The sequence below is a fragment of the Lagenorhynchus albirostris genome, chromosome 3 (assembly GCF_949774975.1).
Source record: "Lagenorhynchus albirostris chromosome 3, mLagAlb1.1, whole genome shotgun sequence".
In the NCBI taxonomy this organism is placed as follows: domain Eukaryota; kingdom Metazoa; phylum Chordata; class Mammalia; order Artiodactyla; family Delphinidae; genus Lagenorhynchus; species Lagenorhynchus albirostris.
Genome location: NC_083097.1, coordinates 117,735,768 through 117,758,546, shown reverse-complemented (window position 1 = coordinate 117,758,546; position 22,779 = coordinate 117,735,768). Strand labels below are relative to the sequence as shown.

Genomic DNA, 22,779 nt, shown 5'->3' with positions numbered 1-22,779 from the left:
TTCAAGTTGTTGAAAGTACAAAATTTTAAAGATTGAAAAATCTTTTAAAAATAAGGATCTGAAAATCATCTTCAGCAAATCATATGCAAAAATGAATAGCGTACATAGTTCTTCCATTACACAAGACATATTCGTGAAATTTGACACACACAGACCAGCATTTCATAAGAAAAATCTCATAGTTTAAGATGAGCACATCCCTGAGAAATAGTTTTTTAAATTTCTAAACCATTTTAAAGTCGTGTCAGTGAAAATTTAATTAACTATCAAGTTAAGAGGAAAAAAAGGGAATTTTATTCGAGCTGAACTGAGGATGATAACCCAGGAAGCAGCTTCTCAGAAAGCTCTGAGAACTGCTCTGCCTGTTAGAAGTTGAAGGCACAGTCAAATACATTTTTGAGACAAAGTATCGTTTATCAAAATGATATACTGATATTCTGTGTAAAGTTCACCAAGGATACATAGTCCAGGTAATTACGTACAAAGTGAGCAGAAAGTCACCGTGACCCTCTACAGAGCTGGGAAAGAACACTATTCTTTTAAGAAGTTACAGCGCTAGCATCAGGAGAAAGAAAAAATATTGAAAGAAAAAATACAGTCAAGCAGGCATTCTCATTTCTGAGGAGCTCTGGTTAATGTGTAATATAGATGTACACTGCACATTAGGGAGGGAGGAGGCCCAAACAAACACAGAGAATTTTATCCTTAATTTTTCTTGTCCTGCCTTACTTTATTTCATCAGTTGAATTGATTTTCCAAATACAAATCTTAAACTCTTCTAATAAAGCAGAATTGTAGCTGCACTTGCAGAAATGCAAACATTCAGGTCAATATTGATTCTGAAAAGTGGAGGGGTTATGTGTAACCAGAAGATGCCAGGTGTATGGTATATATGTATTTAATGAACTGGTATCTAATTATTTGGCGATTTTAAACTGCATCACAGAATTTATTCTAAAGCATAATTCAAAGGATCCTTTGATTTCTTCTCTAAACAATTACACATGTCCAATTATTACATGGGTTAACCCAAACTTTCCAGATTTCAGAATGCCACAGACATTATCATCACTATAAATTTAATCTGTCTTTCTGATACTGATCACGCAGAAGTTTTCTATATTCTTCCACTGATTTATGCAAATTATTAGTACCCTTACAAAAACAGCAGGTACTAAAATACCAATACTGCACAATACTTTCTCCAAAACATATGTGCTATTGGTGTTTAGGCAAATATTCAAAAGAGAACATTACATCTAACAATTTGGATGTTCTAATCAAACAACTCTTCTATTAACAAACAGTTCTGGTATAAGAAAGCCTTTGGATAAAGTGATTATGTATAACCACTTTCTTTTAAAATACTTGGAGCTTCCTTAAAAAACTACAAATAGAACTACCATATGACCCAGCAATCCCACTACTGGGCATATACCCCGAGAAAACCGTAATTCAAAAAGAGTTATGTACCAAAATGTTCATTGCAGCTCTGTTTACAATAGCCCGGAGATGGAAACAACCTAAGTGTCCATCATCGGATGAATGGATAAAGAAGACGTGGCACATATATACAATAGAATATTACTCAGCCATAAAAAGAAACGAAATTGACCTATTTGTAATGAGGTGGATGGACCTAGAGTCTGTCATACAGAGTGAAGTAAGTGAGAAAGAGAAAGACAAATACCGTATGCTAACACATGTATATGGAATCTAAGAAAAAAAAATGTCACGAAGAACCTAGAGGTAAGACAGGAATAAAGACACAGACCTACTAGAGAATGGGCTTGAGGATATGAGGAGGGGGAAGGGTAAGCTGTGACAAAGCGAGAGAGAGGCATGAACATATATACACTACCAAACGTAAGGCAGATAGCTAGTGGGAAGCAGCCGCATAGCACAGGGAGATCAGCTAGGTGCTTTGTGACCGCCTGAGGGGTGGGATAGGGAGGGTGGGAGGGAGGGAGACGCAAGAGGGAAGAGATATGGGAACATATGTATATGTATAACTGATTCACTTTGTTATAAAGCATAAACTAACACACCATTGTAAAGCAATTATACTCCAATAAAGATGTAAAAAAAATACTTGTTTCACTTAAGCCTATGGATATCAGCTATAGTTTCTAAAATATCCACATATTATAGAAAAAAGACATTAAAAACAAAATATAATTTGAAAACAAATGGAGAAAGCATCAATTATCAAATCAAGTTAATCTGTAAATAGAGCAAAGAATGATTCACTATTTACGTACTTAACCGATTTTGAATGGGGCAGAAAAATGATGGAAACAAATGAAGAAAATGCTCCAAACATAGTTACAGAAAAAAGAAAACTCACCTGAACAACTCCTAGCTCTGTTTCCTTTGCGTTTATCTTCTCAGATATCAGGAGAGGCTCGCTTTTCTCACAGCTCTCCTGGCTGATGAGTGTGTCCGCGTAGTTGGGCTGCGGGAAGATCACGTGACTCCCCCGCGAGTCCGCGGTGAGCCAGGCCTCGTGCGAATACGTCTGCAGGAAAGCCCGCACCCCGTCCACGCCCACAAAGTGAGAGGCGGGCGCGCCGGCCAACCCACTGACGGAAGCCTGCAGCACGCGCGACCTGTGCCAGCGCCGCAGTCTGAGCGCCAGCAGCGCGATGACAAATGCGAGGAAGACGCAGGAGACCGCGGCCACCGCCACCACTAGGTACAGCGTGAGGCTCGAGTCCTCAGGGTCGGCGGAGGGTTTGAGGTTGCCCAAGTCCGCCAGCACATCTGGGATGCTATCAGCCACAGCCACCGTGAGCGTGACGGTGGCCGAGAGAGGGGGCTGGCCGTGGTCCTGGACCGCCACCACCAGGCTCTGCTTGAGCGCGTCTCTGTCCAGCAGGGCCCGCGCTGTGCGCACCTCGCCCGTGTGCAGCCCCAACGCGAAGAGTCCTGGATCGCTGGCCTTGAGCAGGCGGTAGGACAGCCAGGCGTTCTGGCCTGAGTCTCTGTCCACAGCCACCACCTTGGTCACCAGGTAGCCAGGCTCTGCAGAGCGGGGTGCCAGCTCCACACCCGTGGAACCGTCGGTGGGGAGGGCGGGGTACAGGATTTCAGGTGTGTTGTCGTTCTGGTCCAGGATGAACAGGCTCAGAGACACGTTGCTGCTGAGTGGAGGGTCCCCACTGTCACTGGCTGTCACCCACAGCTGCAGTTCTCTAACCTGCTCATAGTCGAAAGAGCACAGTGCATACAGGATTCCAGTGTCAGAGTTAATGGAGACGCAGGATGATAGAGGCGTTCCCTGAAATTTGTTCTCAGCCAGAGAGTAAGTGACCTGGGCGTTGTTGCCGCTGTCGGGGTCATGGGCGTTCACAGAGAAGATCGAGATGCCTCTGGGGTTGTTTTCTGGGATGTAGGTGTAGTATAAGGTGTGAGGGAAAACGGGAGGGTTGTCATTGATGTCTGTCACTTTCAGGGAGATGTGGTTTTCTGTAGACAGTGGTGGATTTCCACAGTCAGTGACAGTTACTGTGATGTTGTAATCTGAGATCTCTTCTCTGTCCAGGGCTCCTGTTGTCAGTAAGTGATAGTAATTATCAACTGACTTTTCCAATTTAAAAGGCAAGTTCCTGGGAATAGAACATGAAATCTCACCATTCTCTCCAGAATCACCATCATGTACGCTAAACAGAGCAATTATCGTTCCGGGAAGACAGTCTTCAGAGATGGAACTGGCGAGAGAGGTGAGGATCACTTCAGGCACATTGTCATTCACGTCCTGAACTGTGATTAGTACCTTAGCGCTGGCAAGAAGAGCACCTCCATCCTGAGCTACCACTTCCATGTGATAGAATCTGGATTCTTCGTAATCCAGTGATTGCAGAGTTGAGATTTCACCCAAGTTGGAATCAAGTTGGAAAGTCTCTGAAATTTTGTCTTCTTCATTGCGAAAAGAGTAGGTCAATTTCCCATTTATTCCCTCATCTGGATCCGTGGCGGTTAGTGTGAGCAGCCGAGTGCCGAGAGCTATGTTCTCTGGAACTCTCACTCTATACTCGGATTGAGTGAACAGGGGCGCGTTATCGTTTGCATCGAGGACCATCACGCGGATGTGCGTGGTACCAGAGTGTACGGGGTCTCCGCCATCTAAAGCTGTGAGTAGGAGGTCGTGAACAGCTACTTTCTCGCGGTCCAACGGCTGTTCCAGTACCAGCTCTGGATATTTCTGTCCATCTGTGTCGCTTTTCGCGGCCAAAGAGAAGTGCATATTGGAGCTGAGCTGGTAACTCTGGAGGGAGTTCACACCCACATCGGCATCTCGAGCAAAGGGAAGTACTAACCGCGTTCCCACAGCCGCATTTTCATTAACTTTTACTTTTACTTCCTCATCCCGGAAACGCGGGAAGTTGTCATTAATATCGATTATTTCTACTTCTACCCCATACATTTTCATTTTACTCTCAACCAAGATGTTAAAACTCAGCAGACACAGCGCGCTCTGAGCGCAGAGCTCCTCCCGGTCTATCCTGCCCGCGGTGACCAAGCTGCCGCTTCGCGGGTTCAGAGCAAAGAGCTGCGTCCTACCTCTGGAGATGATGCGGACGCCCCGCTCCGCCAGCTCCCGGGGCTCCAGCCCCAGGTCCTTGGCGATGTTGCCCACGAAGGAGCCTTTATCCGGTTCCTCTGGCACCGAGTAGCGGATCTGCCCGGCCCCGGCTCCCCACAGCGTCCCCAGCAGCATGGAGAGCAGGAACAGCTCTCTGCAGCCCCAACCCCTCAGTGGATCCGCCATTGCCTCTCTCTGACCAGTTTTCTCTTAGTCCTGGTTCCAATCTGCTGTTTCCTTACTTCTCTAAAGCCAAGGGGAACACATTCCCTTGCGGAAATGGGAGAGGGGCGCGGGTGGGCGGCTTTTCCCAGAAGCTTGTCTGGTCTGCGCGTGCTTAGTGCGGAAGGAACAGAGTCTGATCGCATCAGCGGCAGCTTCTTTCCCACTTTGGTGAACAGCGACGCTCAGAGTCCTAACCAGTTACTACACCAATTCTGTTTTGATTTCAAATATGTTTAATTCTATTTTATTTCTAATAATTTTCTGTATCCTTAATATATTACCACGTGACATTCCTTATATTTAAATAAAATTTAATTCTAAAATAGCAAAAGACTTCCACAAGCTTAATTCTGAGACTAATGTAATTATTAGATTATTTTTTACTTCTTTAGAAAAGTTTTATTTACTGTGCCATTGAGCCTATGCCCTTTAATTACCTCTTACCTATATTGAGTCCATTTAATTAGGACATCAGTATTCTTTTGCGGTTTAAAGATTTCACTTTTTAATTAGGATATATTTATGAAAACATGCCCGTTTGTATATAAGAATGCCAAGAAAACAATTCTAGCTCTCAGTAGACCTTTGAAAAAAGGCCTACTGAATTATGCAAATTGCATTAGCTGTCATATGCAGAAGAAATAAAGGGACTTTTTTTTTTTTTGCTTTTTGTTACTTGTGAGGTCTTCAAGAAAGTTTCAAGATTTTCACACTAAGAACATGGCAACTACACTATATCAGATGGAGAGTTTGAGTCGGATTAACTATGCATTATTTATATTTTCCTATTACCATGTCTAAATTGGAGTTAGATGTTTTACAGCTACAGACACCTGGGGAAAATCAGTAGAGTGACTATGGCAGAAAGGGCTTTAGTTCATCACCCTTACAGAAAAACAAGTCCAGATACTTATCATTGAGCAGGCAGTGAGTGGCCTCTCTATGTTAAGACAGATATTTAATGTTATCACCTTTATATGGTAGCAGAAAAAGAAATGCCTCATGACTAAAAAAAAAAAAAGTGGACATTTCAGAGAGTCCATTGAGAGAAGCAATTTTTACTTAATGACACCTTTATAGGAAAATAAAGAAAATAAAGATGTTTTACATCTATACCTAGAAAATTCAAAAAATAAAGTTTTAAGGAAGCAATGTGAGAATAGGTTGCAAAATTTTTCTCAATGTACAATTTTTCACAAGAGCAATTTGTTATTGTGCCTGAGAGAGAAAGATTTCTCCCATTTATTAAACACACTCTTAATAGCAGACACTGCATACCTCAAACTTTTCACAACCTTTTAAAATAGATCTGGGATCCCAAGACACGTAGCTTGTAAAGATACGAAGAGTGCTGGTGTTCATGTCAGTCCTACCCATGCTCTGCTGTTGACAGGCCATGACACTGAGTAAAATTCTTCCTTTCTTTGGTTCCCAGTTTCCCAAACTAGTGAGATGGGGAGCTCTCTTTACTCTTTTTTTTTTTTTTTTTTTGGCGGTACGCGGGCCTCTCACTGCTGCAGCCTCTCCCATTGTGGAGCACAGGCTCCGGACGTGCAGGCTCAGCGGCCATGGCTCACGGGCCCAGCCGCTCCGCCGCATGTGGGATCCTCCCGGACCAGGGGCACGAACCCGCGTCCCCTGCATTGGCAGGCGGACTCTCAAGCACTGCGCCACCAGGGAAGCCCTCTCTTTACTCTTAAGTACTATAATTCTAAGAGGAAGTGCAACTAAAATTAATAAAACTAATATAAAGACCCTGAAGGAAAAAGGAATAGCTTAAGGTCTCAACAGTAATAAACTTTCAGAGGGAAGGAATGTAAAGATGAGGAAGAAAAAGAAGTATTTTATGAAGTAAAAGCTTGTAACTATGTTAAATAAATCATACCTGTCAGATAGAAAACCTATGTCAAAGATTTGTTTAAATATGATTATGATATGTAAGGCAGAAAACCACCCAAATTCTAGCCACAAAACAATAAAATATGAATTGAAGACTTCTACTCCGGTTAGGTGATTTGTTAATAAACATTGAAACCGCAAGGTAAAAAAGTGAATTAAATTAGAGCTCACCTTTAAAATAGTACCTGAGGCAAATGGGACCCCAGCATCTCCGTGATTACTACTTGGCACCCAAGAGGCATCTTCGCAGAGGAGATCCTGAGGGGGAGCCATTTCTGGGGTGACGCTGAGAAAATTAAATTCTGCCTTAGCTGATTGTGAGGCAACACACAGATTGTAGGAATAGGGCAATGTTCCCTCACTGTAGTTGGGGGGAACCACGGGGCCAGACTTGACACAGACACCAGGCTGAAAGCAGCCCCAGGCAGCGGGGCTGGAGGAGCGTCGAAGGTGTAGGGCGACCGCCAGAATCACTGCCAGGAGGAAGAGCACCGAGATCAAGGCCAAGGCCACCACCAAGTAAAACTGCAGCTCAGCTTGGGGGTCAGTGGGCTCAGAGTGGTCACTGAGGTCCGGCAGCGCCTCCTGCAGGCTGTCCGCGAAAACCAGGAGCAGCGTGGCGGTGGCCGAGAGGGGCGGCTGTCCCCCATCGCGCACAGCAACCAGCAGGCGCTGGCGGGCCGCGTCCCTGTCGCCCAGGGCCCGCGCAGTGCGCACCTCGCCCGTGCGCAGCCCCACGCTGAAAAGTCCGGGCTCGCTGGCCTGCAGCACGTGGTAGGACAGCCAGGCGTTGTGTCCAGAGTCGGCGTCCACCGCCACCACCTTGGTGACCAGGTAGCCGGGCTGCGCGGCGCGCGGCACCGTGTCGAAGAGCGCCGAGCCGTCGGGCCCCAGCGCCGGGTACAGCACCCTGGGCGCGTTGTCGTTGCGGTCGCCCACCAGCACGCGCAGGCTCACGTTGGTGCTGAGCGCGGGCGAGCCGTGGTCGCGGGCCTGCAGCGTCAGCTCGAAGGCGCGCAGCTGCTCGTGGTCGAAGGCGCGCTGCGCGAAAACCACGCCGCTCTGTGCGCTCACGGACACGTAGGACGACAGCGCGCGCGGCTCCAGGTCGCTGGCCACGATGGAGTAGGAGACGTGGCCGTTGGGCCCCAAGTCTGGATCTGAAGCGCTAACTTGGGCGATGGAGGCTCCAGGCGGGTTGTTTTCTGCCACGTGGACCACGTAGGAGGCCTGGTGGAAAACTGGAGCGTTGTCGTTGACATCTGCGAGGCGCAGAGTGATGCTTATACTAGAGGAGAGGGGCTGCTTGCCTCTGTCGGTGGCCATTATAGTGACGTTGTATTCTGGGATCTCCTCCCGGTCCAGGGTCCTGTCTGTCACTAGCTTGTAATAGTTCTTCGAGTAAGATTTCAATATAAACTCGGTCTTTCCCAAGATTTGGCAGTAAACTTCTCCATTTTCTCCAGAGTCTCTATCTCTTGTTTTTATCAAGGCGATCACTGTTCCTGGTGGTGAATTCTCTGGTAGGGGAGTAAATATTGAAGTCACAATCACTTCTGGTGCACAATCATTCTCATCGAGAATTTCGACTTGGACACTGCAATGGGCTGCTAGATCTCCAGGATCTTTCGCTTCTATAGTGAGAGTGTAACTACTAGCGATTTCAAAATCAAAATCATCCTTTGTCGTGATTTCTCCTGTTCTTCTGTCTAAGTTAAAAAATCGTTCCACTTGTTCATCCACATTATGAAAGGAGTAGATGATCTCTGCGTTGACGCCCTCGTCCTGGTCGGTGGCTGTCAGTTGAAGCACTAAGAAGCCAGGGGGCACACCCTCTTGCAGGCTGACCCTGTACACGTCCTGGCTGAACACTGGGGGATTATCGTTGGCATCTGTGACTTGGATTTGGATCTGGGTGGTGCCACTTTGGGGTGGGTCCCCACCGTCTACAGCTGTCAGGACCAGATGATGAAAATTCTGCTCTTCTCTGTCCAGAGAATGTTTCAGAATCAACTCAGGATATTTACGTCCATCTGGAGTCTGTTTCTCTGTGAGATCAAAGTGCTCATTTTCATTAAGGTTGTATCTTTGCAGTGAATTAGGACCAGCATCCAAATCCAGCGCCGGGTCTAGTGGAAATGTTTTACCTGGCTTAGTGGATTCTACAATTTTTAAGTCAATCTTACTCTGTTTGAATAGCGGAGTGTTGTCATTTATATCCTGTACTATTACTGATACATGGAAAATATTTAGTGGGTTTTCAGCGACAGTATCGAAATCCAGAATGCACAGAGGCTTCTTCCCACAAATCTGCTCTCGGTCTATTCTATCACTCACAAGTAAGTCCCCGCTCTCAGGGTTTACAATAAAATATTCCTTCTCCGCGGTAACCCGCAACTTCCGGGCCGGCAAGTCCCGGACACTGAGCCCCAGATCCTTGGCGAGGTTTCCTACCACCGAGTTCTTGGCCAGCTCCTCGGGAATTGAGTAGCGAATTTGGTCTGGGAGAGCCCCGCGGAACAAAGACAGCAGGAAGGGCAACAGTACCTGCCGCCACCGCGCTCGGCCGCTCCTCTCTGCGCTCGGCCTCATCCTGTCTCCCTCCACTGCTGCTCCGCTCCTTGGTCGGGAGGAGGAATAAGCAAAATCCGGGATAGGGTCACTTTTCCTGCTTTCGTTTCCACTATCCAAACCTGTACTGGCCTCCCTTGTGTGGTTTGTTTGAGCAGGAAGTTACCCTTTCAGAGGTTCCCAAATGCGTCTCTGATTATCATCTCTTCCTTCTTTTGACCTACAGCGACGCCCAGAGGTTTTCCCCAGAAACTGCACTAATGACTTGTAAATGTTTTGCAAGGAACTATTTTTGTTTTCTCTTTTTTGGGGGGGGGATTTACAAGGAGTATTTATTTGTTTTTAAATAGGTATACATTCATACAGTTCGAAATTCAGAAGGCACATATGGCATATTTTATAGGCTCTCCCTCTGTGCTTTCAACAACATATTTCTCCCAGGAGAAATGAGTGCTATGTTTTTTGTGTATCATTCCATTAGTATGTTTTGTAGAGTTCAGCAGATTTCTAAAAATATTCTCCCCCGGTTTTAGACACAAAAGTATACAATACACAATGTTTTGCATCTTGCTTTTTTCACTCATTATATCTTTTTTTTAATTGATGGAAATTTGCTTTTTATTTTTTGACAGTTTGCAGATGTTTCTTTCAAATTCTCAATCATTTGTTAGTAATAAAATGTAATTTTTTTGATTGTTATCCAATTTGAGGAAACTTCTATTGAGTTTCCTTGAAATCTGAGCTATAAGACTTTGGTGCATTTTATTTTATTAAATTAATTTTTATTGGAGTATAGTTGCTTTACAATGTTGTGTTAGTTTCTGCTGTACAGCAAAGTGAATCAGCTATATGTATACATATACCCTCTCTTTTTTGGATTTTCTTCTCATTTAGATCACCACCAAGCATTGAGTAGAGTTCCCTGTGCTGTACAGTAGGTTCTCATTAGTTACCTATTTTATACATAGTAGTGTATATATAACTCATTATATCTTGAAGATAACGTATTCTAACAGTACATAAAAAGGGTTCCCATTTTTAATTTCTTATGGCTATGTAGTAGCCCATCATATAATTGTGCAACAATTTATTTAACCAGAAATATTACTTTCTAAAAGAAACCCAGTGTCCACTCAAACAAAAATGTATTTCCATGTGATATTAGTTATAAATTATCTACTGCCCTCCTAGGCATTTAAAAAATATATATCACTCTGATTCTGGAATGTATTCTTAATGCCAGCATGCAAATATGTCTGTCACAGTTTCAAGACAATTGATATTTCCAAATTATATTTTAAAGCTTCAGCATTTTAAACGATCTATCCTCAGATACGATTTGTTTCTCAATATTCATTTATTATTTTCTCTTTCCTCTCCTCATGCCAGCTAGTTGTATCATACCACATTCCTGTTTTACTCTATGTATTGCACCACAATTTCCCATGAAGACAAAGGCATTTAGAAACTCAAACTCTCCTTCTTAAGCTGAATTTAGGCATAGTCCACAAGCTATTGCTACAATTTCCAGGTATCCAAAGTTCACTAATTTTTGCAGTCCTAGACATTCATGAATATTTTCCCCAAGTCATATCATCCCAGAGCCCAACGGTGACAGAGATACCTATGAGCAATTTTTGGGACCAGGGCTGAGACCTTCTTACTAAATAGCATAAATCATATCAGTTTAGAATCTAAGTCACCCAACCTGTATAAGAGGCTCCCAAGATGAAAAAGGAAAGATTTTTTAAAGTTATGTTTTCCTCAGAAATCAAAAAGGGTCTCATAGTGATACCATAATAGGTAATTCAGATATTATTAAAATCACTCCTGCAAACTATTAAATATGAGTGAAATTAAATGGGCAATATTTTTGGTAATCACAGAAGTGCACCAGAGGAATCACACATAGTCAGTTGGTGCATCTCACAAACTGCAACAACACAATATATGAAAGGTACCAATCCAGTTGAGAAACTATCCCTGTTAAAGTTATATCTAAATGTTAAGTATATTCCCCAATATTTATAAATTGCCATTGTTTAATCATAATGGAAAATACCTATCCCAAAGGAAAGAAAAGTAATTTTCAAGCAAAGTACATTAGGGTGTAAAAAGAGGAAATTTTAAAATACTCAGTCCAGACACAACAACAGCTTCATAAGGGAGAATGCTTTAATATAAATATACACAATTGCCTCCTTAATAATTGTGAATTATTTCACAATTCTAATCTATCCTTTCAGTAGTGCCTAAAGGAAAATGGCTTTAAAGACGTGAGAGGCAGCAGAGAAGAAAAAGAAATAGAAGGAATTCAAATCGGAAAAGAAGAAGTAAAGCTGTCACTGTTTGCAGATGACATGATACTATACATAGAGAATACTAAAAGATGCTACCAGAAAGCTACTAGAGCTAAGCAATGAATTTGGTAAAGTAGCAGGATACAAAATTAATGCACAGAAATCTCTCACATTCCTATACACTAATGATGAAAAATCTGAAAGAGAAATTAAGGAAACACTCCCATTTACCACTACAACAAAAATAATAAAATACCTAGGAATAAACGTACCTAAGGAGGCCAAAGACTGTATGCAGAAAACTATAAGACACTGATGAAAGAAATTAAAGATCATACAAATAGATGGAGAGATATACCACGTTTTAGGATTGGAAGAATCAACATTGTGAAAATGACTATACTACCCAAAGCAATCTACAGATTCATTGCAACCCCTATAAAACTACCAATGGCATTTTTCACAGAACTAGAACAAAGAATTTCACAATCTGTATGGAAACACAAAAGACCCTGAATAGGCAAAGCAATCCTGAGAAAGAAAAACAGAGCTGGAGGAATCAGGCTCCTGGACTTCAGACTACACTACAAAGCTACAGCAATCAAGACAGTACAGCACTGGCACAAAAACAGAAATATAGATAAATGGAACAGGACAGAAAGCCCGGAGATAAACCCACTAACATATGGTCAACTTATTTTTTTTTAATTTAATTTATTTTTTATTTTTGGCTGCGTTGGGTCTTCGTTGCTGCACACAGGCTTCCTCTAGTTGTGGTGAGCGGGGGCTACTCTTCGTTGTGGTGCATGGGCTTCTCACTGCGGTGGCTTCTCTTGTTGCAGAGCACAGGCTCTAGGCGCGCGGGCTTCAGTAGTTGTGGCACACAGGCTCAGTAATTGTGGCTTGCGAGATCTAGAGCGCAGGCTCAGTAGTTGTGGCACACAGGCTTAGCTGCTCCGCGGCATGTGGGATCTTTCTGGACCGGGGCTCAAACCCGTGTCTCCTGCATTGGCAGGCGGATTCTTAACCATTGCACCACCAGGGAAGCCCTGGTCACCTTATTTTTGATAAAGGAGGCAAGAATATACAATGGAGAAAAGACAGCCTCTTCAATAAATGGTGCTGGGAAAACTGGACAGCACATGTAAAAGAATGAAATTAGAACACTCCCTAACACCATACACAAAAATAAGCTCAAAATGGATTAAAGATCTAAATGTAAGGCCAGACACTATAAAACTCTAGAGGAAAACATAGGCAGAAAAGTCTATGACATAAACCACAGCAAGATTCTTTTTGACCCACCTTCTAGAAAAATGGAAATAAAAACAAAAATAAACAAATGGGACCTAATGAATCTTAAAAGCTTTTGCACAGCAAAGGAAACCATAAACAAGATGAAAAGACAACGCTCAGAATGGGAGAAAATATTTGCAAACAAAGCAACTGACAAAGGATTAATCTCCAAAATATACAAGCAGCTCATGCACCTCAGTCTCAAAAAATCAAACAACCCAATCCAAAAATGGGCAGAAAACCTAAATAGACATTTCTCCAAAGAAGATATATATAAGATTTCCGACAAACACATGAAAGGATGCTCAACATCACACATCATTAGAGAAATGCAAATCAAAAGTACAATGAGGTATCACCTCACACCGGTCAGAATGGCCACCATCAAAAAATCTACAAACAATAAATGCTGGAGAGGGTGTGGAGAAAAGGGAACCCTCTTGCACTGTTGGTGGGAATGTAAATTGATACAGCCACTATGGAGAACAGTATGGAGGTTCCTTAAAAAACTAAAAATAGAACTACCATATGACCCAGCAATCCCACTACTGGGCATATACCCTGAGAAAACCATAATTCAAAAAGAGTCATGTATGACAATGTTCATTGCAGCACTATTTACAATAGCCAGGACATGGAAACAACCTAAGTATCCATCGACAGATGAATGGATAAAGAAGATGTGGCACATATATACAACAGAATATTACTCAGCCATAAAAAGAGACGAAATTGAGTTATTTGTAGTGAGGTGGATGGACCTAGAGTCTGTCATACAGAGTGAAGTTAAGTCAGAAAGAGAAAAATACCATACGCTAACACATATATATGGACTCAAAAAATAAAAAAAAGGTTATGAAGAACCTAGGGGCAGGACAGGAATAAGGACGCAGACGTAGAGAATGGACTTGAGGACATGGGGAGGAGGAAGGGTAAGCTGTGACAAAGTGAGAGAGTGGCATGGACATATATACACTACGAAACGTAAAATATATAGCTAGTGAGAAGCAGCTACATAGCACAGGGAGATCAGCTCAGTGCTTTGTGACCACCTAGAGGGGTTGGATAGGGAGAGTGGGAGGGAGGGAGACGCAAGAGGGAACAGATATGGGAACATATGTATATGTATAACTGATTCACTTTGTTATAAAGCAGAAACTAACACACCATTGTAAAGCAATTATACTCCAACAAAGATGTTAAAAAATAATAAAAACATAAAGACGTGAGAGGGTTAGAAGTATAAACTTAAAAAATTGCTGCTGAAACTATAACTGAGTGAAGATTACAAAGGATAAGTAATCAATAACTATTAGGCGTAGTAACTGTTATTTATCATTATTGAAGGATCATTTGCTGTTCCACTTTAAAGCACTTTAAAGAATACTAAAAAAGAAGTGTCTTTTATATGTAATTGGAAACATTTATGCAGCTCTCTGCCTACGTTTCAGTGTGGCAAGATCTGACTCACCTGTTGAAGACTGGGTTCTCCTTTTCTTTCAGGTAAATCTTGAGATATCAGGAGAGGCCCACTTTTCTCACAGCTCTCCTGGCTGATGAGCGTGTCCGCGTAGTTGGGCTGCGGGAAGATCACGTGACTCCCCCGCGAGTCCGCGGTGAGCGAGACCTCGTGGGAATAGGTCTGCAGGAAAGCCCGCACCCCGTCCACGCCCACAAAGTGGGAGGCGGGCACGCTGGCCAACCTGCTGCCTGAAGCCTGGAGCAGATGCGACATGTGCCAGCGCCGCAGTCTGAGCGCCAGCAGCGCGATGATAAATGCGAGGAAGACGCAGGAGACGGCGGCCACCGCCACCACTAGGTACAGCGTGAGGCCCGAGTCATTAGGGTCCGCTGAGGGCTTCAGGCTGCCTAGGTCAGTCAGGACGTCTGGGATGCTGTCAGCCACGACCACCGTGAGTGTGACTGTGGCGGAGAGAGGGGGCTGGCCGTGGTCCTGGACCGCCACCACCAGGCTCTGCTTGAGCGCGTCTCTGTCCAGCAGGGCCCGCGCTGTGCGCACCTCGCCCGTGTGCAGCCCCACCGCGAAGAGTCCCGGCTCGCTGGCCTTGAGGAGGCGGTAGGACAGCCAGGCGTTCTGGCCCGAGTCTCTGTCCACAGCCACCACCTTGGTCACCAGGTAGCCGGGCTCTGCAGAGCGGGGTGCCAGCTCCACACCCGTGGAACCGTCGGTGGGGAGGGCGGGGTACAGGATCTCAGGTGCGTTGTCATTCTGGTCCAGCACGAATATGTCCAGTGACACGTTGCTGCTGAGTGGAGGGTCCCCGCTGTCGCTGGCTGTCACAAGTAGCTGCAGGTCTCTAACCTGTTCATAGTCAAAGGAGCGCAGAGCATACAATACACCTGTGTCAGAGTTGATAGAGACATAGGAGGAGAGAGGCGCCCCCTGCAGCTTGTCCTCAGCCAGAGAGTAAGTGACCATTGAGTTCTCGTTACTGTCAGGGTCGTGGGCGGTCACAGAGAAGATAGAAGCTCCCCTAGGATTGTTTTCTGGAATATAGGCCAAGTAGGAAGCTTGAGGGAAGGCAGGTGGGTTGTCATTGACGTCTGCCACGTTCAGTGAGATGTGTGTTTCTGTAGACAATGGTGGAGTTCCGTGGTCAGTGGCAGTTACAGTGATGTTATATTCTGAGACTTCTTCCCTATCCAGAGTCCTGTGTGTCAACAACCGATGATAATTTCCAAAGGTCTTTTCAAGTGTGAATGGCAGATTATCTGGAATAGAACATGTGACAAGGCCATTCTCTCCTGAATCACTGTCATGCACATTGAAAAGTGCAATTACCGTGCCTGGGGAAGAAGTTTCTTGAATAGAGCTGGTGAGAGATGTAACTGTGACTTCTGGGGCATTGTCATTTACATCCAGAATTGTCACCAGTACCTTACTTCTGGCTCGGAGACCAGGCCCATCATGGGCTTCTACATCTATATCATAGAACCCAGAGTCCTCATAATCCAGATCCCCCAATATTGTTATGTCCCCCGTCAGAGAATTCAAGTGGAATAGCTGGGATATTTTATCTCTTACTTTCCGGAAAGAATATGTGACTTCTCCATTGGCTCCTTCATCTGTATCAGTGGCTTTTACTGTGAGTAGCCTGGAGCCCACCGGCACGTTCTCCTGCACACTCACATGGTACTCGGGCTGAGTGAATACTGGGGCATTGTCGTTGGTATCCATAAGTGTTACATGAATCCTGGCAGTGCCAGAGTGAACCCGGTCACCGCCGTCGAAGGCGGTGAGAACGAGATGGTGAACCGCCTCTTCCTCGCGGTCCAGGGCGCGCTCCAGCACGAGCTCAGGGTACTTAATCCCATCAGCTCCTCTTTGCACATCCAGGGAGAAGTGACCATTCGAGCTGAGCTGGTAACCCTGCAGAGAGTTTATCCCTATATCCGGATCAAAAGCTTCAGGAAGAGGAAATCTTGTCCCAGGAATTTCATTTTCAGCTACTTTTATTTCCCTTTGCTCTGCCCCAAAGTTGGGCGCGTTATCATTAACATCGATTATTTCCACTTCTACTCCAAAAATCTTCACGTTGTCCTCTAGGAGAATCTCCAGGTTTACTACACACTTTGGAGATCTGTCACAGAGCTCCTCCCGGTCTATCCTGCCCGCAGTGACCAAGCTGCCGCTTCGCAGGTTCAGAGCAAAAAGCTGCGTCCTACCTCTGGAGACGATGCGGACTCCGCGCTCCGCCAGCTCCCGGGGCTCCAGCCCCAGGTCCTTGGCGATGTTGCCCACGAAGGAGCCGTTTTCCAGCTCCTCAGGCACCGAGTAGAGGATATGTTCGGCCCGGATTTCCCACAGGGCCCCCAAGAGAACGCAGATCCCGATCAGCCGGCTGCAGTCTGGGCAATAAGGAGAAGCCGCCATTACAGCCCCGCGGCGGAATAGCTTGCTCGTGGGTGTTCCCTTGGTGGAGGCCTGAGGATCCCAAGGACCCTCAGGGTCCAAGATAATGTGCTTTCACCGTTGGATGCTGGCGCTCTCGGGGGTCCAGTTCGAAGCTTTCTAAAGCCCCAGAGCTAGTGCTTTGTAATGCAGAAATCTTGTGGTTTGTATTAATTTCCTGGTTCTTTTCTTCCCCCGATTGGTGAACAGCGACACTCAGAGTCCTAACCTGTTACTGCAGTCTATTCTTGGTAAATAAAGTATCACTTGTGTACACCATTTCTTTGCCCTATTCTATTTTCCCCCAAAATGATAAAAGTCAAACGCCTGCTGTTCAATTTGCAATGAAAATCCAGAAGTGATCCAAAGATTCCTGTACAATAAGACTTATAAAATAATTTATTTTCTCAGAGACAATTTTTTTTTGGTAAGAATTTTTCTACCTCTTTTTAAGTTTTTGCATTATTTATTCTCATAGCCCAATTGCACTACTGTGTATTGCATAAGGGACATATTTATCCCTCCCAGGAACAAGGTTATACTTGAAGACTGAAAGAATAAATGGATGAAAAGACAGGTCTGGGCTCCAGTCCCAACCTATGCAGAAACAAGTATTCTCACATGGGTTGACCCTTTAGAATCTGGGGCAAATTTTCAATTCTCTTGTAAGAAAATATCTACTGTTCAAAGAGTTAGCCTTACCCCTGTGCAAATGGGCTTGGCAAATACGATAATAGGTTTGGGAAGGACATTTGCTCATTAATTTTATATAAGAAGATTCTAGGCCACAGGTTATATCTGTGATGATCATGTTCACAGTGAGTTCTCACTCTAGAACAGCATCTTTCCTAGAGTATACACTGAAATAATTTTTCAATGCTTAACGAATGAGTCATTAATGCAGCTGCAAAACCTAAAACAATGGGTAAATAACTGACCTTAAAAGGAAATAATAAAGGTAAGAAGACAGAAAAGTTAAACTGAAGCACTGTGAAGAGGAAATGGTGTTTCAGTGATCATTTCCACATTAGGACACATCCAGAAGGTATTATCTTACTTTTATTTATAAGTTTACTTTAGTTTTGATTTTAGAAATAACCAGTAAAAGGAAATATTTTAGTAATTGTATATAATCATTGCATGTTTCATAGTTTTCTTATTCATGAATACTTAATTTACTAATGTGAGAAAACTTGAAATAAAGCAGCAAGCACTCAGTTCTTTAGATTATTACCCACATAATAATTAGTTTCTAGAAATTACTCATAAATTTTGACCAGACACAAAAGTCCATTAACTATTCAGAGTTTTAAAATTCTCAGACTTTGGAGAATAGATTAAAAGTATTTTCCACAATCCTCAAAAGACTCACAAATTGCTGGGGATTGGGAGGCAAAATAAAATATTTTGAAAAAATTTGACTCACTTCTCAGAAACCTATACTAAAAAAAGTAACATAGAAAAGGCTCTGCATACAAAAAATGTTTGTTACATTTCTTACTATACTAGTGACAAAGTAGAAAGGGTATAAAAATAAATTATTTAAGAATGGTCAATAAAATTATTCTTGACAGATTTTGAAGTGGGAAAAAAGACCCAAAGTTAGTGATTCAAATGTAAAACCTGGCAGTCTTTGCTGCACATGATAAGGCAAAAAAGTGCTAAGAGAATTATTGGAAGGCTATATTAAAATACACATCGCAGAAAAAAAGATAAACAACTAGATGTATTTGATGAAGATGAACATTAACTTAGGCAGAAAGAACTGTCAATACATTTACAATCTTGAAAAAAAGGAGTATTACACATCAACTAATTAAGGACAGTTCTATTACTAAGGGTGGTGACATCCAAGAAAACGCTATCTTTAGCAGGATTTGTTGACCATATAGAAATGCCAAGAGTGCAAATTGAGTAGTAATTAGGTAACTGCCAAGACTACTGAGCAATCAAGGGACCAATCTCCACCCATCCTATATACCTCCTCTCCCACTACCACCACTAGAACAATGAACAAGGACCGAAAATAATGATGCACTGTCGAGAATAAAATACAATAATAAAATTTAAGTAAGTCTGCAAAAACTCACGTGATGGGAAAAAGAGGAATCATGAGAGATTTGGGAGTCTTCATTACTGGCACATAATACCCATAGAAGGGTCTTCACCTAGGAGATCCGGAGGGGTAGCTGTTTCTTGGGTCACGTTGTGAAAATTAAATTTCACAATTTAAATCGCACAATTGAATGCGAGGCAACACACAGATTGTAGGAATAGAGCAATGTTCCCTCACTGTAGTTGGGGGGAACCCTCCGTCCAGACTTGGAACTCAGACCAGGCTTAAAGCAGCTCCAGGCAGCGGGGCTGGAGGAGCGTCGAAGGTGTAGGGCGACCGCCAGAATCACTGCCTGGACGAAGAGCACCGAGATCAAGGCCAAGGCCACCACCAGCTAACACTGCAGCTCAGCTTGGGGGTCAGTGGGCTCAGAGTGGTCACTGAGGTCCGGCAGCGCCTCCTGCAGGCTGTCCGCGAAAACCAGGAGCAGTGTGGCGGTGGCCGAGAGGGGCGGCTGTCCCCCATCGCGCACAGCAACCAGCAGGCGCTGGCGGGCCGCGTCCCTGTCGCCCAGGGCCCGCGCCGTGCGCACCTCGCCCGTGCGCAGCCCCACGCTGAAAAGTCCGGGCTCGCCGGCCTGCAGCACGTGGTAGAACAGCCAGGCGTTGTGTCCAGAGTCGGCGTCCACCGCCACCACCTTGGTAACCAACCAGGTAGCCGGGCTGCGCGGCGCGCGGCACCGTGTCGAAGAGCGCCGAGCCGTCGGGCCCCAGCGCCGGGTACAGCACCCTGGGCGCGTTGTCGTTGCGGTCGCCCACCAGCACGCGCAGGCTCACGTTGGTGCTGAGCGCGGGCGAGCCGTGGTCGCGGGCCTACAGCGTCAGCTAGAAGCTGCGCAGCTGCTCGTGGTCGAAGGCGCGCTGCGCGAACACCACGTCGCTCTGTGCGCTCACGGACACGTAGGACGACAGCGCGCGCGGCTCCAGGTCGCTGGCCACGATGGAGTAGGAGACGTGGCCGTTGGGCCCCAAGTCTGGATCTGAAGCGCTAATTTGGGCGGTGGAGGCTCCAGGCGGGTTGTTTTCTGCCACGTGGACCACGTAGGAGGCCTGGTGGAAAACTGGAGCGTTGTCGTTGACATCGCGGATGTGTAGGGTGATGCTTGTACTGTAGGAGAGGGGCGGCTTGCCCTTGTCGGTGGCTGTGATGGTAACATTGTACTCTGCCCTCTGCTCTCGGTCTAGGGCACCGTCAATCACTAGCTTGTAATAATTCTTGGAGGTGAATTCTAATTTGAAGGGAACTCCTTCCTGAATATAGCATGTCACCATATCATTTTGCCCAGAATCCTGGTCTCGGACTTTAATGAGGGCTATTACGGTTCCAAGGTCTGAGCCCTCGGGAATCTGGCTAGAGAAGGACATTAATGTCACCTCTGCACTCACATTGAAAAACTCCTCTGCACTAATCCGCAGTTTTCGAGCTGGCAACTCCTGGACACTGAGCCTCAGATTCTTGGCCAGGTTCCCCACCCTTGAGCCCTTGGCCAGCTCCTCTGAAATCGAGTACTGGATCTCCTGGGAGATTGCCCTCCACAACAAAGACAGCAGGAAGAGAAGCAGTACCTGACTTCTCATTGTTTCAGCTTTTCTGGAGCTCCTAAGCATTTCTTGAACTCTCTGGGAAGTTGCTCTTCAAGATGTCTCTGGGATGTTTAAAAAAATCAATGACAGCTCCCTGGACTTTTGAGATTTGAGGGTAGGACTTATTTGTTAGGCGCTTGAGGTTGCACAGGAGGTGCGTTTGCGTTCTGATGTGCACAGGACAAAGCAGAAAAACACTCTGCCCATCACTCCTGCAGAAATGAGAACCCTTATGTTCCCTTTGGTCAACAGTAGCACCCAGAGGTTGTCTGAGAAAACTGCATATTGCCCAACTATTTATTCCTCAAACTGTAAGCTCTTGAACCTATATATCTTGCCTTTTTATTTGTTGGAAAGAACAAACTATTCAAATTTTCCCTTTAAATCTGATATTTTCTAGCTTTTCATAATCTTTGAAGTGTAGCCATCATTTTATTCTTCTTTCTTCATTAAATATTTTTCATAAGGCATACAGCTTTTTTTTTTCAGTTTTGGGGGCAGAAATATCTTTAGTGATTCCACTGTATTTATAAACACTGGCATGACTAGTATGGATGTAACCAATTAGGTTACTGGGAGTGGATAAAAAGGTCTAATCTTTGCAAAAAAAGGAGTGAGTCAAAGCCCTAGACTTATTTTAATATATTGCTCAACATAGATAATCTTCCCATTACGTACAGAGGAGCCTGATATTTTGTTAAAAAGACCAATCTAAGCACAAGAGACCAATTTGAGCACACACGTTTTTATAAAACTAAATCCTGTGTAAACTTATTTATTTCTTTGAAATCAGTGCTTCTTTACTATATGACTGTATACACAAATACTCCTTAATGCCAATTCTCAGCTCCAGTAAATTTATACCATTAATAAGTGTAATGAGTTTGATTTGACCACTGGTAAATCTTGGAGAGGAAGTGAGAGTTCTTAGACACTCCATTTTGAAACTTACCTGTAATCCTTGAACCAGTCTTGGGTAACTAAAACAAACACCTTTATTTCAAATGCACTACCGAATTAAATACAAACTCAACAATTTATTCTGTTATTTTGCAGTGCTAATCAATACCCCTCTTACATTCCAGTCAAGACAGATTATTATCTGTTTTCTGAAGACATCGTTTCCCTTGTTTTCCCTACTTCATGCCTTTATACTTTCTGTTCCTTTTATTATAAACCCTCCTCCCTTTTTATTGTAACGAAGTCATGCCTATCCTTCAAAAATCCTTTTTAGTTAAAATGGGATGTCTGAGACTTCTTATAATCCATACAAGTAGATGCCTTTGTACTCTGCATTTTCCCAGGGTATATGTAGGCTATGCTATTTTTTAAAAATTAATTTATTTATTTTTGGATGCATTGGGTCTTCGTTGCTGTGTGCGGGCTTTCTCTAGTTGTGGAGAGTGTGGGCTACTCTATGCCGCGGTGCGTGGGCTTCTCATTGAGGAGCATGGGCTCTAGAGTGCAGGCTCAGTAGTGGCGCCAGGCTTAGTTGCTCCGCGGCATGGGGGATCTTCCCGGACCAGGGCTCGAACCCGTGTCCCCTCCATTGGCAGGCAGATTCTTAACGACTGAGCCACCTAGGCTATGTTTTATATGAAATTCTTAGAAAATTCTCTTTGAACATATAAAGTTCCCCTGACCCTAGCCATTTAATTTTTTTCTCATTACAAGGAAAGGTATATTAATATTGTAAAGATTTTTCCTAAAAAATATTCAAAGGTAATGTGCCTTTTTTCTGTGATGCATTTGTAGGCTTGGGTGAGAATATACACTTCTCTGCTTTCAGTTATTTTGTTCAGGTCCTTTTGTCTCACACTTTTGACTGTACCTTTTCCTAACACACTGAAGGAGAGTTGTATTCCTTTGTTTGAGACCTAATGAAATCTATTTTGGCCTAATTTTGGATGACGCTCTGGTGCGATTTTATGGGTGAAATTAATTTCATAAATTTCAAAATGGGCCAACAATTTCTAGCCCAAGAAAGTTGTAGGACTCCTATTCCATTGTTGAAGTGGATGGTCTGGAAACCTCTCATAGAGGTTAAGACATATCTCCTAACATTTTAAAATCCTTCCCAAAGGACAAGACCTGCCACTCCAAGGCTCATAACAATTTAGGCAATTGAGCTTCCCACCTTCAGAGAAAAGGCTGAAATCCACATGGATACATACACACACACACACACACACACACACACACACACACACACACACTTTAAGTATACAAAGTAGGGACTACATGCCAGGTAAAAGAATTTGACCAACATCTATGTTTTTTACCCTATCATT

General features: G+C 44.1%; 2 protein-coding genes and 1 pseudogene across 6 annotated transcripts in view; all 3 read right to left on the bottom strand.

Moving 5' to 3' along the window:
- The window catches only part of LOC132517152 (protocadherin gamma-C4), a 168,916-nt gene that overhangs the window by 137,730 nt on the left and 8,407 nt on the right, over nt 1–22,779 (bottom strand). The window contains exon 1 of one of the 3 annotated variants that reach the window (XM_060143812.1): nt 6,881–9,301. The exons of 1 other annotated variant lie outside the window; for it this stretch is intronic. In XM_060143812.1, coding sequence (XP_059999795.1) covers nt 6,881–9,301 — 2,421 coding nt within the window. Of the gene's footprint in view, nt 1–2,347; nt 4,844–6,880; nt 9,302–22,779 lie in introns of those variants that run through there. One more of the 3 variants, XM_060143811.1, reaches the window with a different exon arrangement.
- On the bottom strand, nt 12,322–16,890 carry LOC132518416 (protocadherin gamma-A4-like). Of its 3 annotated transcripts, none has more exons than XM_060146378.1 (2): nt 14,348–16,890; nt 12,322–12,711 (listed from the first exon to the last, which is right to left on the bottom strand). In XM_060146378.1, the coding sequence occupies exons 1-2, from the start codon at nt 16,769–16,771 to the stop codon at nt 12,634–12,636; spliced, it is 2,502 nt and encodes an 833-aa protein (XP_060002361.1). In that variant the 5' UTR covers nt 16,772–16,890; the 3' UTR covers nt 12,322–12,633. The 3 variants fall into 3 exon arrangements, with proteins under 3 accessions (XP_060002361.1, XP_060002362.1, XP_060002363.1); XM_060146379.1 differs by having other exon boundaries at nt 12,322–12,637; XM_060146380.1 differs by having other exon boundaries at nt 12,322–12,583.
- On the bottom strand, nt 18,856–20,482 carry LOC132517901 (protocadherin gamma-B1-like; annotated as a pseudogene).